Source organism: Microcaecilia unicolor, chromosome 2, assembly GCF_901765095.1.
Source record: "Microcaecilia unicolor chromosome 2, aMicUni1.1, whole genome shotgun sequence".
In the NCBI taxonomy this organism is placed as follows: domain Eukaryota; kingdom Metazoa; phylum Chordata; class Amphibia; order Gymnophiona; family Siphonopidae; genus Microcaecilia; species Microcaecilia unicolor.
This window is the reverse complement of record NC_044032.1, coordinates 548,604,218-548,620,855: the sequence shown is the minus strand read 5'-3', so window position 1 is coordinate 548,620,855 and position 16,638 is coordinate 548,604,218. Positions and strand designations below refer to the sequence as shown.

At 44.4% G+C, this 16,638-nt stretch overlaps 1 protein-coding gene across 1 annotated transcript in view; it reads left to right on the top strand.

Moving 5' to 3' along the window:
• Positions 1 to 16,638, top strand: part of GABRA4 (gamma-aminobutyric acid type A receptor alpha4 subunit) — a 237,984-nt gene that overhangs the window by 105,695 nt on the left and 115,651 nt on the right. The window contains exon 6 of the mRNA XM_030191346.1: positions 8,033 to 8,176. Coding sequence (XP_030047206.1) covers positions 8,033 to 8,176 — 144 coding nt within the window. The remainder of the gene's footprint in view (positions 1 to 8,032; positions 8,177 to 16,638) is intronic.

The window sequence follows — 16,638 nt, the reverse complement described above, 5'->3', positions numbered from 1 at the left end:
GAAAATAGCGGGCCGGCTGTGGCTCTCCTCCCTCCCTCCGGATCCGCCTCACCGCCCGCTTGTTTTTTTAATTCTTCGGGGCAGGCAGTCTTGCCTGCCCGCTTCCAGCGCTGACTGTCCTCCCTTGCCGATTTGCGCTTTAAAAATGGCCGCCGAGACTTCCAGAGGCGGCCTCGCGAGACTTCGGCTGAAGTCTCGGCGGCCATTTTGAAGTGCAAATCGGCAAGGGAGGACAGTCGGCGCTGGAAGCGGGCGGTGAGGGACTGGATCTGGAGGGAGGGAGGGAGGAGAATTCACGAAACAACTCCGGAGGGGGTGGCAGGGGGGAAAAGGGAGTCGCTGTTGGGCATGGGTGGATGGAGGGGGTCGCTGGGTATGGGTGCATGCAAGACAGGGAAGAGGAGGGTATACTGCTGGACATGGGTGCATGCAGGGCAGGGGAAAGGAGGGTCACTGCTGGATATCGGTGCTTGCAGGGGAGAGGAGGGTCACTGCTGGACACGGGTGCATGCAGGGCAGGGGAGAGGAGGGTACACTGCTGGATATGGGTGCATGCAGGGCAGGGGAAAGGAGGGTCACTGCTGGACATGGGTGCATGCAGGGGAGAGGAGGGTCACTGCTGGACATCTGGGTGCATGCAGGGCAGGGCTGAGGAGGGTCGCTGGGTATGGGTGCATGCAGGGCAGGGGAGAGGAGGGTCACTGCTGGACATGGGTGCATGCAGGGCAGGGAAGAGGAGGGTACACTGCTGGACATGGGTGCATGCAGGGCAGGGGAAAGGAGGGTCACTGCTGGACATGGGTGCATGCAGGGGAGAGGAGGGTCACTGCTGGACATCTGAGTGCATGCAGGGCAGGGCCGAGGAGGGTCGCTGGGTATGGGTGCATGCAGGGCAGGGGAGAGGAGGGTCACTGCTGGACATCTGGGTGCATGCAGGGCAGGGGAGAGGAGGGGAGAGAGAAGAAATGCTGGACATGGACGGAGGGGAGAGGAGGAAGGAGATGAGATGAGGGAAAAGGAAGAGAGGAGAAAAACTGCACATGGATGAAGAAAATAGGCAGAAGCTGAGGACCAGAAATGAAGAAGAAAGGAGGAAAGAAATAAATGGAAAGGAAGCCCTGGAAACGGAGTTAAGAGGACAGATAGCAGCAGAATCGGATACTGGGCCAGCATGATCAGAAAAACAGTCACCAGACACAAAGGTAGAAAAAAAAAATCATTTTATTTCATTATAGTGTTTGGAATATGTTCACTTTGAGAATCAGGTGCTCAACATTAAAAGTTTATATTTATTTACTTATTTATGGCATTTTATCCCACATTAAACATGAATTAGATTGGAACCTGGGATCATTTAATTTTTTTTCCTGGAGAGAGTAATGCATTGCCCCCCCCCCCCCCCCCCCCCCGGCTATAGCCAGCTCTGCAATTTTGGGGGGGCGCAGAGGTGGACGGGGGGGAGGGCACTGAGGTGGACCGGGGAGAGAGCCTGTTGTTAAAAATTTACCAGCACACCACTGCTCCCATCTCTAAATCATTTATAAATATATTAAAAAGCAGCGGTCCTAGCACAGACCCCTGAGGAACCTTACTAACTACCCTTCTCCATTGTGAATACTGCCCATTTAGGTCGACCTTAGAGATGGCCGTCCCCGGTTTTCGGCAATAATGGAAAGCGAGGACGCCCATCTCAGAAACAACCAATCCAAGCCATTGGTTGTGGGAGAAGCCAGCATTCATAGTGCACTGGTCCCACTAACTGAATGGAAAAAGCCCTTCCCTTGCTGATCCGGAAGGGAACAGGCATGCATGAAGGAAATTGCATGTAAACGAGCTGCTCGCTGTTAGCTCATTTGCACACAATTTCCTTCCTAAGGGGAAGAGATGGCAGTTGAGGATGTCCAAAATGTGGATGTTTCTGTAAGAAGGACATCCATCCCTTTGCTATGCCTCTGACACCCTCTTTATTTATTTGGATTTTGGATCACAAGTACCAGCAGTGGGATTTGAACTGACCACCTCTAAATTGCAAGACCAGTGCTCTAACCATTAGGCCACTCTGCCACTCTCTTGAAATTTGGCCATCCCTGTGGGAGGGCAGTTGAGGACATCCAAAATGTTTGAAAGAAGGATGTCCACGCCTTTGTTATGCCTCCGCTGACACACACATACCTCCCCCCAGGGACCTGCATACTGCCCCCCCCACAGGGAAGGCCAAATTTCAAGGGAGTGGAGTGGAGTAGCAGAGTGGCTTAGTAGTACTCTGATCTCATCCTATGGTTTTCAATATAATCTTTACGCTGATGACTCCCAGATCTACCTCTCCACACCAGAAATGTCAGCCGAAATCCAGGCCAAAGTATCAGCCTGCCTGTCTGACATTGCTGGGCAGACTTCTACGGTCTGTGCCGTGAAAATGGCAGATACTAATCAAGTAGCACATATGAATTATCTTGTTGGGCAGACTGGATGGAGACTTAAGTGGCATCGTTACTTGGACTGGAATTGGAGGCTCAGTATGAAGCATCCCCTGGACTGGACTCAGGCGCTTAAAAGGTAGTGCTACTTGAACTGGGGTCTGGGGCTTGGTAGGAAGTACCCCTCGGACCGGCTTAGGAACTTGGCTGGACTTGACATCTCGAACAGGACCTGAACTGTGAGGGGCACCCCGATTGTTCTGTACCACCCGCTGGGGAGCCCCGAGTGTGGGGCTTCCACAGCGTATTCGTTCAGCCTCCGCTTCTGGAGTATCCCACAGGGCTGGCTCAACGAGAAGTCTGTAGCGGTATCTATAAACCTGAGTCAAAGGATCAATATCCGAAACTGGACTATGGCAGACCCTACACCTCTGGAGACGCTTTCTCTCAGCTGCCGCTTCCAAAGTATCTCTCAGGGTTGGATCAGACAAAAGTCTCTTCCGGTAGTCGCGGAGGGTCACAAAATGATTCACAGAATAAATTGGGTTGATATAAGGATCTGCCCACAATTTAAGGACTACCTCCGGATGGTTCGTGAGGAACTCGAACATGGACGGTAGTCCCCGCTGGCCGGATGATCTTGCCGGACTCAACTTTGCATCCTGTCGCGTCTCTCGCGCTTGCCGCGCTCTCAAGGACCTTGGCATACTTTCAGGCTTCTTCCCCGGGAGCACGGGGTTTGTGAGTCCATAGGCCACTACCGTGGAGCGGCAGTGGCAGGCAAGATCACCTTCCAGGTAGAGATGAAACAAGACTGGACCGGAACCCCGGATTGGAGTTCTACACCGGAACACTCGGAACTGGAACGCACCGGACGGGTGCGCACTGGAGTGGGGCCCGCTGGACTGGACACACTGGAGTGGCCCCACTGGACTGGAACATACAGGAGTGAAACCCGCTGGACTGGAACACCCTGGACCTAGGCTTCACCTACACTTGACCGCCTTTCCCCGAGGGTTGAGCCCTCAGGTTCTGGCAGCCGGTAGGACTTACAGGAAAACCCGGAACTGGAACTTGCAAGCAGGAACAGCAGGAATGAAGATCCAGGAGTGCCCCCTGGCACCTAGGCGAAGGCAAGGCAGACAGGCAGGGACTGTCCGGGTTCTGGCAGTCGGCAGGTTTCAACACAATGACTAGTAAACTGTATCCAGGCTAAAGGAACGCTATACCCAGGCAAACCAGTCATACACAAGAAACATATGCAGAGCAAACTCAGGAGACTTAGTAAAGCTATACACCAGCTAACCACAAAGCTGTGCCCAAGCTAACAAGTCATGCACTGGAAACATACACAGAACACTAGCAAAGCTATACCCAGGCTACAAGCCACACGGTGCCTAAGCTGGCTAGTCAAGTATTAGGAACAAACACAGGGACTAGCAAAGCTATGCACAGGCTAACAAGCCACACGGTGCCTAAGCTGGCTAGTCTACCACTAGGAACAATCACAGTCTCGGGATAGTGGCTAGCAAGGGCGACTAGTCTAACACTAGGAACAAACACAGAGAACTAGCAGAGCTATGCATAGGCTACAAGCCAGACGGTGCCTAAGCTGGCTAGTCTACACTAGGAACAAACACAGAGAACTAGCAGAGCTATGCACAGGCTACAAGCCAGACGGTGCCTAAGCTGGCTAGTCTACACTAGGAACAAACACAGAGAACTAGCAGAGCTATGCACAGGCTACAAGCCAGACGGTGCCTAAGCTAACTAGTCTAAACAAACACAGAGCACTAGCAAAGCTGTACACAGGCTACAAGCCAGACGGTGCCTAAGCTAGCTAGTCTAAACAAACATAGAAACTCACACAGAGCAAACACTGAAACCGTGTACAGAGCACTCTATACACCAGGACCTTTAGATGAGATGCAAAGGCCAGGACTCTAGTCTCCAAGTGAATAAAGCCCTTCAACACCAGAGCCACAGCTGGAGCAATCACCTTGCAACCAAACAGAGGCCTGACACACAGAGCAGTCAGCCCATAGGAAGGAGCAGCGGGAGCCATCTTGGATACTGGCAAAGAGGAGGAGGCGGCAGCCATCTTGGAAGAGGCTTAGCCCACACAGGTGAGGTTCAGTAGGGCAATCAGCACACAGAGCCAGAGAGAACCTAAGACAGACACAGACACAGAGACAAGCAGAAGCCAGCACAGACACTGACTCCCAGAAACAGGGTAAGTCTGAGGGTTGTCACGGCCACGGACGTGACAGTGGGTATCCTTAAAACCTGACTGCTGGGGTGCCTCCAGGACCAGGTTTGGGAACCACTGGAATAGACGATAAAATAACTATACTATTATACAATGAGATACAAAATACATGGTAATCTGATTAATTGAGATTCAACTTCAGAGACCAAATTTGTGAAAAAATGAAGCCTTCAGATTTTTCCTAAAGCTTAGGTATTGTGTGCATACCCTGAGAGATAAAGATAATGAATTCCAAATTTCTGTCATTTGGAAGTGTAATGATGCAGTAAAGTTTTTGATTGACTTTAACTTGGTAGCTTTCAGAAAATGCAACAGGAACTGATATATGCTGCATATATTTTGAGGTGGCATTGTGCAGTAATACTAACAAGTTCATCACATATGAAGGACTTCCCTGGCAAAATTTTGAAAACCATAGCACACAGCTTAAGTTGGATCCATGCCCCAACTGGCAGCCAATGCAACCTAACATAGAAACGTCTTGCTGAATCAAATTTGGTTAAACCCAAATCAACCTAATTGCATTATTTTAAACAATTTGATTAGTCAGAACTTTAGAGCAATCTACCAGAGTAAGATTACAATAGACAAATCAAGACAGCAGAAGTGACTGAACAAATACCCTAAAGAAATCCTTAGTGAAGTACTTCTTTATAGACTTCAACTTCCTTGAAGGTATAATTACTACTACTACTTAACATTTCTAAAGCGCTACTAGGGTTACGCAGCGCTGTACAATTTAACATAGAGGGACAGTCCCTGCTCAAAGAGCTTACAATCTAGAAGACAAGTGAACGGTCAGTCCGATAGGGGCAGTCAAATTGGGGCAGTCTGGATTAATGAAATGATTTCACCATTGAAAGTACATGATGTTGCATTGTTAGTAAATTATCCACCTCAACCCCTACATTTTTTGTAACATAAATCTAATGAAAAAAACAATTGCCATCAATAGTAAAATCATGACTATACATGGCATCATTACTATGGTAAAATCATGAGCATACCTTGCATCATTCCTTTCCCAAACGTAGAGATTTAGGACTTCATTTCCAAAGTCGCTGTAGGGATTCCTGGTGCAGTCCCTATAGGCTTTATTGCATTTGCTGTGTGGGAATCACTACAGCAGCTTAGTAAAAGAGGCTCTTAGTTTTTTCTTTGTTAATTTTAAGATGGTGAACTAAAATCCAATTCTCTATTAATTGCATACAATTTTGAATATATTTCTCAGTTTCTAGCCAAGACAGTGACAAAGGCAGAAAAACAATAATATCAACTGCATAAACAGTGTGAATGAAATCATAATGATCTAATACCTTACCAAGAGTAAATTAAAAAGCAACAGTAAAGGGAAGAACCCAGTGGAACACCACAAAATGCCTTCCACTTCTCTGAGAAAATACCATCTTTTTTAATAGTATAAAAGAGATTCTCAAAAAAACACAAAAACCTGAAAACCAGTTTGAACTCTGACCTTGAATACCACACTGAGAAAATGTGCTCATCATTAGCTACCAATCGACCAAATCGAAGATGCTAGATAAATCAAAATGCTAAACAATCACATATTGACCTTTACTTAATAGTTGTTTTTTCTTAGGCTACCGAGGAACGGAGGATGGCGGCTATCAGACAGAAGTTACTTATTTCTAATAAAATTATCTTTACATTTTTTTGGAATTGGGGTAAGAACGATACTACCCCAGAAATGGGAAATATTACTGCCTTCAGATAGAAAGTAAGCCAACCTGTTTAAAAAATACAAACATTTAGTTGAAGACACTTTAACCAAACAAGAAGGGCAGCTATCCAGACTACAAAAGGCTTTCACATACTTCAAAATAATTGTTTTGTATCTGTTAGGCTGATACATTCAAACAGGTGCCACAGTCTATCAGCTGGTATATTAGTGCATGAAAATTCCTCATAAATAGGTGAGGCCTTTAATAATAATTGTTCTCTAATTACCTGGATTTTTCCCTTAAAATAAAGGGGCAAATTTGAAGTGGATGGGAGATTAGAATTTACTGTAGATATAACATCATCCAGATTAGTCAGATGATCCAATAATGAAAATAACGTTTTAGTATCAGAATGTTCAGTACCCACCAATTCTGAATAGTATTCACATCTCTTGGTAGCTACATTTGCTTATAGAAATGAATGTTCTCGTGCCATTTAACCCTATTCTCTAGTGAAGGTTGACATCAAATTCTTTGAAACTGTTTACAAGCACGTTTTAAAGTTAGTAACTCCTGATTGAACAACTTTACAATTTGTGTATCACCCCCTAAACTTTGCTAGGTTCTTCCCCATCTTATCTATTAGGGGTATCTACCTTTTGCAGATTTTGGTATCATCTGCAAAGAGACAAACCTTAAGAGACAGCCCTTTCACAATATTGGTTACAAAAATGTAAAAGAGAATTGGAATAAGAACCAATCCTTGTATAGCATTCCTTTGTACAGAGTTAGCTCCATTTACCACTACCTTTGTTGCCTTCCTAACTCAGTCAATTTCATGACGTTGCTAAAATCTAAGTACACCACATCTAGTGTTCTCCCTCAATCCACACTCTGGTCACCCAATCAAAGAAATTAATCAATTTTTTTGGCATGACCTGCCTCTAATAAAACCATGCTGCCTCAGGTCCCGCTCCTCACTATTCTCTGTTTTAGAAATGTTTTCAATAATTTACTCGTCACAGAGGTCAGGCTAACTGGCTTGTAGTTCCCAACCTCCTCTTTACTTTGACTTTTGTGGCAAGGGATCAAATCTGCCTTTCTCTAGTCCTCTGAGATAAGACAGAACTCCCATAAATTCATTCAGTACCCTCAGATGTGCTCTGTTTGGCCCCATTGATTTGCCTACCTTTAGTTTATCTAGCTCATCATGAACACAATCCTATGAAAATTATTCAAGGTCTATCACACTTCCATTCCTATTTGTGTTTGTCTTCTGTTGTCCTACTCTTCATTTGTGAATACAGAAAATAAATAATTGTTAAGCTATTCTGCCTTATCCTTATCATCTTTTAAATATTGCTCCCTATTCATCCTTGAGTCTCACAATGCCACTTTTGCATTTCCTCCCATCACTAACATATCTAAAAAAAATGTCTTGTCCCCCCCCCCCCCCCCATTTTACCATATTGGCTATTTTTTCATCAATTTGCATCTTCCTTTCCTGACTACTTTACCAGCTTCTCTTAGCTTTTCCAGACACTGTTGTCTGTCTTCTTCTTTCTACAATCTCTTGTAGTTTATGAAGGCCAACTTCTTTTTCCTTACCTTTTCACCTACTATTTGCCTTCTTTTTTCTTACTTTTATTTACTTTTCCTTACAGATGCATACCCAAAGAGTGAAATGATCTATACATGGACAAAAGGACCTGAAAAATCAGTGGAAGTACCTAAAGAATCATCTAGTTTAGTTCAGTATGACCTAGTTGGGCAAACTGTATCTAGTGAAACCATTAAATCTATTACAGGTAAGAATGCTTAAATTAAGGTCAATGTCAGCTGTGGTTTAGCAGATGTTCATTTTCTAGATATATTTTAAAGTCTTAAAATAATAAAGCTAATGGTCTTGAGGATACCTAACTATCTTTTTATTACTGAATCTGTCCCATACATAATTTTATTTTCCTTCCCTAAACTATATTCTTGATAATTGGTATAATAGCTATTCTAAACCATGACGTATGTCTACTAAAGTGTGTCAAGCCCTAATATATGCTTAACACATGTAAAAACACTTACAGTACCACAAAGCACATTAAAGTGCTTTATGGTAAGTAACCTTTTTACTTGCACTAAGCGAGCATTATCTATATTTTTTAGGGGTGTGTTGGTGCTAGAGAATGGATGTGGACTCATTATTTAGCTACTGCAGCCATTGCCAACCCAGTTCTCGGGGCACACCTAGTCCTATCGTGTTTTCAGTATATCCACAATGAATATTCATGAGTTACATTTGCAAGCACTGTCTCAATTGTATACAGATCTCATGCATATTCATTGTGGATCTCCTGAAATCTGATGGGACTAGGTGTGCCCCAAAGACTGGGTTAGGAATAGCTAAGCTAGTGTGTTGACATTTGCACACAGTAACTGGTTAGCATGTACATAACGCAGGAGCCCTTAATGCCTCCTATATAGGAGGTAGCAAGCACTCATGCATTAATTTTTTTCCGGTTACGCATGCTAATGCAAGCATTAGCACATGACCTGAAAAAGAAATACCTGAAAATGCCCTATTTTCTAGGCGCATTGAAAATGGGCTCAGCACACGCGAAAGTCCAGCCTTAGCACAGACTAATGAGTAAATTTTATAAGTGGCACCTTCAAATTGGCACCTAAAATTTTACGTGCTGAGTGCTATTCTATAAAGCATACACATCCTTTATAGAATAGCGTTTAGGGCATACACTGTACGTAACTTTAGATGCCAACAATTAAACCTGCTAAAAGCAGGTGTAAATAAATTAGGTGCAGTTCAGTTGAATTCTGTATTTACATGCATAGAATTTTGGAATGCCCCATAACCACACCCCAAAAAATTTACACACATTAGGATTTACCCACAGATCTTTATAGGGTACGATCTGCGCATAAATCATATTTAAGGCCAATTAATGCTAATAATTGTTGTTAGCAGCCAATTATTGGGCTGATTGGCTTGTTAAGCAATTAAGTTGCTGTGTAAATTGGCTACGCATGCTGATATGCACTTGCAACTTTAGTCACTGTTTATAGAATCTGGGGCTAAGTCCATTTCCTAGTGATTTTTAGTAGACGTGGAGGGGCATAATCGAACGCAAACGCCTATCTCCATGGGCGTTTATCTCCGAGAACGGGTCCGTGAAGGGGCGGGCCGAACCGTATTTTCGAAAAAATGGACGTTTTTGAGCAGGACGTTTGTTTTTTTAGCGATAATGGAAACTAAAAACGCCCAGCTCAAAAACGTCCTAATCCGAGCCATTTGGTCGTGGGAGGGGCCACGAATCATAGTACACTGGCCCCCCTGACATGCCAGGACACCAACTGGGCACCCTAGAGGTCAGTGCGGTGGACTTCAGAAACTGCTCCCACATGCATAGTTTCCTTACCACGGGTGCAGAGCCCCCAACCCCCTCCCCAAAACCCACTACCCACAATGTACAACACTACCATAGCTCTTAGGGGTGAAGGGGGCACCTACATGTGGGTACAGTGGGTTTTGGAGGCCTCCCATTTACCAGCACAAGTGTTGCAGGTGGGGGGGGGGGGGATGGGCCTGGGTCCACCTGGCTGAAGTGCACTGCGGTACCCACTAAAAGTGCTCCAGGGACCTGCATACACGCAGGCCTCTAGGACTTGTTGCTGCTGTATAACATTGGCACAGCAGTTGACACCTGAAGACTAATCTCTCCGAAAACGTCTTTTATTGGAATAAGCACGTTTACTCACAGTTAACTGCAGAGGTTGTGCCCCACTAGCAACGAGTCTCCCTGGTACTGAGATTAGCAGTAGGTCAGAGCTGGCAGAATGCTGTACAATGCCCTCTTTCAGCCACATTCAAGGTAAGAACTAAGTTGTCTAAAGTGGCTAACACAGGAAAGGGAACTAAAACTGGCTTACAAAAATGGCCACTACCGCATGGACTACAACAGGAAACACAACAGGGCACACTCTGACCCAGTAGGCAGGGGGAAAAGCACCATGGGAGAAGAGCCTACCAACTACCAACATCTGAGACTGTAACACAAGCTAATGAAATCATGGAGCCCAATACCCTACACCCACCACAATGCAATGCTGATGTGACCCTGTAGTGCACCCGAGAGCCACATCTGACCCAGGGAAAGGCTGTGAGAGGATCAAACACATTCTGCTGTCATGGAGGTGGGTACGGCATTTGAGGCTGGCACACAGGCTGGGAAAACGTTTTTAAAGTGGGGTTTTTTTTTGGTGGGAGGGGGTTAGTGACCACTGGGGGAGTCCAGGGACGTCATCCCCGATTCCCTCCAGTGGTCATCTGGGCAGTTGTGGGCACTTTTTGGGACCTGTTCGTGAAAAAAAAAGGGTCCAAAAAAAGTGACCCAAAATCGCGGTAAAAACGCATTTTTTTCGATTATCAGCTACAGACGCCCATCTCTCCTCGGCTGATAACCACGCCCCAGTCCCGCCTCCAACACGCCCTCATCAACTTTATTCGTTTCCCGCGACGGAGTGCAGTTAGAAACGCCCAAAATTGGCTTTTGATTATACCGATTTGGGCGCCTTTGTGGAGAAAAACGCCCATCTCCCAATTTGGGTCGAAATATAGGCGTTTTTCTCTTTCGATTATAAGCTGGATATCCTCTTTGTCTTTTTCTCATACCCATAATTGATATGTATAAAAGCAAACAAACAAGAGAACCCTATAATTTTTGTCTGAGAGAACATATTTTAGTTAATATGTGAAGGAAATATTACCCTTCCCTCAAACCTTTCTGATCTTATGAATTACACTGTAGCTATTATATGTATCTGGCAAAATGACACGCTTCTGCTACAAGAGTTCCAAAAAAACTGTGTCAGTTCACAAAGAAATCAAAGATATAAGCAACATAAGAGTAAAGAGAAGTGAAGAAACATACCTAAAATGATTTCCTGTGGTACTTTGCCTCGGGAACGTCTCTCCGTAAGGTCCAGCAGTAGTCGGACAACATTGCGGCATTCCATTTGCCTTGATAACGCTTTTTCCATTTCAGAAATGTCCTGGTGGAACCGTTCTAACAGATTCGATATCATTACAAAAGACCATGTCACCTTCCTTGGAGAAATATTCAGAAAAATAGCATGTCGGTCACGAAAAACACTCACTTTCATATTGCAAGAAAGAAGATTCCATCCTTTTAATCTCGAAACTAAAAGCTCAGCCTGTTGCTTCAACAAATTTAAATCACGAACAAGATCGTTGAGATCCCCTTGTGTCAAAAGTGGGGCACATTTGATTCACAGAGGTCCTGAAATGATGGGTCGGTATGCATATCCCCTTCTCTGTCTTCTGCATGTTCGTCACTGTATTCATCTTCACTCAAATTCTCAGGAGGCACTGGTACTGGCAATTCTTCACTGTGACATACAGGTCTTATAGCAGATGGTAAGTTAGGATATTGCACAGTTTTCCTTGTTTTCGAGTGATTCCTGCTATTTTTGTCAGACAGAAAATAACAGTCTGTTGTGTGATCCGTTGGTTCCCTCCAAATCATGGGAACAGCAAAGGGCATGCAACGTCTTCCTTTTAACCAGCCTGTCAGGAGTGTAACACACATCAAACAGCAAATGTGGGGAGCCCATTTGCGGTCCTGTTCACCAACCTTACACCTGAAATATAGTTCGTAGCACTTTTTTACAAGAGGATTAAGTTTTCGTTTTTGCGATTTCAGAGTAAACTCTCCACAGATATAACAAAAAGAATTTGGGCTATTTGCACAGGTACGAGGCATTTCTTCTGAAATGACACAAAACACAAACCTTCACAAACGTAGAACTACAAGCAGTCACTTCCAACAGCAATTGTTGACTGAACTCTCAATGCTGAGATACAGGTGGCAACTGACACAACAGAACGTGTTTGAACATGTTCGAGCATGACTCATGGGCAATGTTGCCAAACCTCCCTTATTTCTGGTGGTGGCTTTCGTAAACTAAGGGTTTTGTATTGTAATTCCTAGTATATTTCATTGTTTTTCCAACAATTACAACTGCTGGAATTAAATTAATCCACAGCAGCAGGGGGCTGGCCCGGTGGCAGACGGTCAGAGGGCGGGTCGGACTGGCACCGGGCCCCCCTTGAAGGCCCGGGCCCTGGGGATTTTGTCCCCCCGCCCCCCCCTCTCGGCGGCCCTGCACAGCAGGATACCAAAATGCAGCGTTTTCAAGGAGTTTTATAAAAAGGGTAGAGTGTCAACCAAGAAAACTGAGCCCGATAGACAAAACTGATTTCATTTTCGAATTCAGCACCCATGACTTAGCTAAGAACACCATTCACATTCTTTGTAACAAAAATGTCGTTTACCAACGTATTAACCACTTCCATGATTATGAGAAGGCATTTTGTCAAGATTGGTAATAAACAAATATAAACATATTATGCTGTTTTGAAAATCATTTGTGATAGTGAAAGTAAGTTCATAATGTGTGTGGAGTAATAATTCAATTGTTTTAAAATTTGATACACTCAAATTTGTCTATAAAAGAAGTATCCTGTGAAACATATTTTTGTTTCATTTCTGGATATCACAGTTGACCAAAGATTGATCTCATAGGCTATCATTTATAGTTGATGATGGAAGAAAATGATCAATTGGTCCATCCTGTCTGCCCAATTTTTCCTGCCCACTCAGTAAGGTCATATCTCACCTGTCAGCAGGGAAGCTTGATTGTTTATAGAAAATCAATTGCTATCAAAGGAACCCTTTTGATAAAGAGCAGTACATTTTTGCAAGTTCTGTGCTTTTACATCAAAAATTAATGTACAGTATGTGCAAAGGCTGTTTGGAAATAGTTGTGGGCATGCCTAGCATATCCTCTTCAGTTACTGCACTATAATGTCCTTTAATGTACATTATGACCAGTTTGGGGGGGAGATATTAAGTGCACCCACACTAACCCCCAGATTCTATAAATGGCGACTAAAGTTCCATGCACAGATCAGTATGGATTATTGGATGTTAACAAGAAACTCTCAGTACTAATTGGGACTAAATAGGATTTACCTGCATAACTCACTAAGGGTTCCTTTTACTAAGCTGCTGGAAAAAGGACCCTGCGCTAGTGGTGGGGGTCGTTTTTCCAGCGCGCCAAGGCCCTTTTTACCTTAGTGGGTAAAAAAGTCCCCAGAAACACATGGCCATACAGTAAGAGAACACGCACCGCATGGCCATTCAGCAGGGAGCCCTTACCACCACCCACTGAGGTGGCGATAAGGGCTTCCATGCTAACCTGGCAGTAAACAGGCAGCATGCGACAATAACCGATTACCACTGGGTTATTGCCCGCAAGCCATTTCTGGGAAGGGGGGGGGGTCTTTTTTCCCCAGAAATGGCGAGCGTTTGGGGCAGGACTACCACCGGCGGCCATGTTGGGCTGGCGGTAGTCCCAGAAGAGCGAGCGGTAAACCCGCATTGAGCTTACCATCATTCTGTAAAAGGGCCCCTAAGTGTATACTATAAGTTGATGTGTGTAAATCAGAGCGCATGGATCTCAAAAGGGGTATGGCCATGGGATGGGCCTGGGTGGATCATGAGTGTTCTAAACATTTATGTACACTGTTACAGAATATGCCTAAATAAGACGTGGACCTTGATACCAGGTTTTAGTTGGTGTAAATGCCTGTGCCTAAACTTTAGTCATGGGACAACCGCTGTGCTTATTCTATAAACCACGTCTAATGTTAGGCAAGATTTATAGAATAGCGCTAAGTGTGGGTTTTGTCGGTAATAATTTTTTAGGTGCCATATATAGAGTCTAGCCCTAGCTGAAAGTGAGAGCACATGGTAAGTGCAGTGCACTAATGGCAGTGTGCAGTCCACACCATACTTCTTCCACATCCACAAACCTCTTATCTTTTGTACTCTCCATCTGCTTGCCCCTAACTGAGACTTTATTTTGCCCTGAAGACTCTGCTCAGCCGCGGCCCTGTGTCATGGAGATTACCTTTACTCCCATACTTCTCGTCCGGTTGGCCGCAGAGGTGGTGTCTGGCTACTGCTTTTACCCTCCTGTAGATTTCAACCTCTTCTTCCACCTCAGTCTCACTGCTTTTCTTCCTTGAAGTCCACTCCATCTGTTTATTCACTCCTCTGCCTTTCCAAGTAGCAGTCATTTATCGACCTCCCGATAAGTCCCTTTCTTCCTTTCTCACTGACCTTGACACCTGGCTTTCCTTCTTTCTTGAACCTTCATTTCCTTCCCTCATTCTTGGGGATTCTAGCATTCATGCTAGTGATCCCTCTGACTCTTTTGCTTCTTAGTTTCTCACTTTAACATCCTCTTTCAATCTTCAACTGTGCTCCACTACCCCCACTCACCAGAATGGCCACTGTCTTGAACTTATCATCTTCTCCAACTGCTTACTCTCCAGTTTCTGCACCTCAGCTCTTCCCCTCTCTGACCATCATCTGATAACTTTCACACTTAATCACTCTCTTCCCCACTCCCATCCAATCTCAACCAATACATTTAAGAATCTTCAGGCTATTGACCCTTCTACTCTGTCCTTCACTTTTTCAAATCTCTTCTCAACCACCATGTTATCCAAGTCTGTCAACAAGGTTGTCTCTTCCTGTAATACTACTCTCTCCTCTGCTCTGGATACTCTCGCTCCTCCCATTCCATATTCTGTAAGGCAAGCCAAACCCCAGCCTTGACTAACCTTTAGAATCTGCTATCTACATTCCAGTGCCTGCTCTGCTGAACACATTTGGTTGAAATCCCATGCCCATGCTGACCTCATACATTTCAACTTCTTGCTGACCTTCTTCCAGTCTACTCTTTCACCTGCCAAACAGGACTACTACATCCAGTTGACAAATTCTCTTGGCTCAAACTCTTGATGTCTCTGCCACACTGAACTCTCTCCACAAAGTGCCTTCACCTCCAACTCCCATTCACTTTTGTCCCCAGACTCTGGCTGAGTACTTCATGATAAGGTTCACAAGATTAAACTTGAATTCTCAACCAAGTCACCTCCACATCTCCTTCCCTTAGTCCATTCTCTCAACCCTCCTTCAACCCCTGCCTCTTTTTCTTCCTTTTCAGAAATCACTGAAGAGGAAATTGCACATTTTCTTTCCTCCTCTGATCCTATTCCCACCCATCTCCTACTGTCATCCTTTTTATTTGTTATATCCTCAATCTTTCACTGTCCATTGCGACCGTTCTTGATGCTTTCAAACATGCCGTAGTCACACCACTCCTCAAAAAACTTTCATTGAACCCAACCTGCCCTTTCAACTATTGCCCCATCTCCCTTTCCTAGCCAAGATACTTGAATGTGCTGTTCACCGCCATTGTCTTGACTTTATTTCATCTCAAGCTATTCTTGATCTCCTTCAGTCTGACTTTCGCCCTCTTCATTCAACTGAAACAACTCTTGCTAAAATCTCCAATGACCTTTTCCTGGCCAGATTCAAAAATCTCTATTCTATTCTCATCCTCCTCAATCTATTTGCTGCTTTTGACACTGTTGATCACCGCCTACGCCTTGATGTGCTGTCCTCACTTGGATTTCAGGGCTCTGTTCTTTCCTGGTTTTCTTCTTATATCTCCCATTGTACTTTTAATGTATACTCTGATGGATCCTCCTCTACTTCTATCTCACTATCAGTTAGTGTACTTCAGGGATCTGTCTTGGGACCTCTTTTTTTCTCCATCTATATTTTTCCCTTGATACTCTGATCTCATCCCATGGTTTTCAGTATCACCTTTATGCTGATGACTCCCAGATCTACTTCTCTACATCAGAAATTTCAGCAGGAATCCAGGCCAAAAATATCAGCCTGCCTGTCTGACATTGATGCCTTTATGTCTCAGCACCATCTGAAACTAAACATGACGAAGACTGAGCTTCTTATCTTTCCCCCTAAACCAACCTCTCCTCTTCCCCCATTCTGTATCTCTGTGAATAACACTCTCATCCTCCCTCTCTCATCAACTTATAACCTTGGGGTCATCTTCAATTCCTCTCTCTCTCCTTCTCTGCACATATTCAACAGACTGCTAAAACCTGTTGTTTCTTTCTCTATAATATCACCAAAATTTGTCTTTTCCTTTCTGACACACTACAGAATCCATATCCACACTTTTATCACCTCTCGCTTAGACTATTGCAACTTGCTTCTCACAGGTCTCCAACTAAGCTATCTCTCTCCCCCTCAATCTGTTCAAAATTCTGCTGTATAACTTATATTCTGCCAGTGTC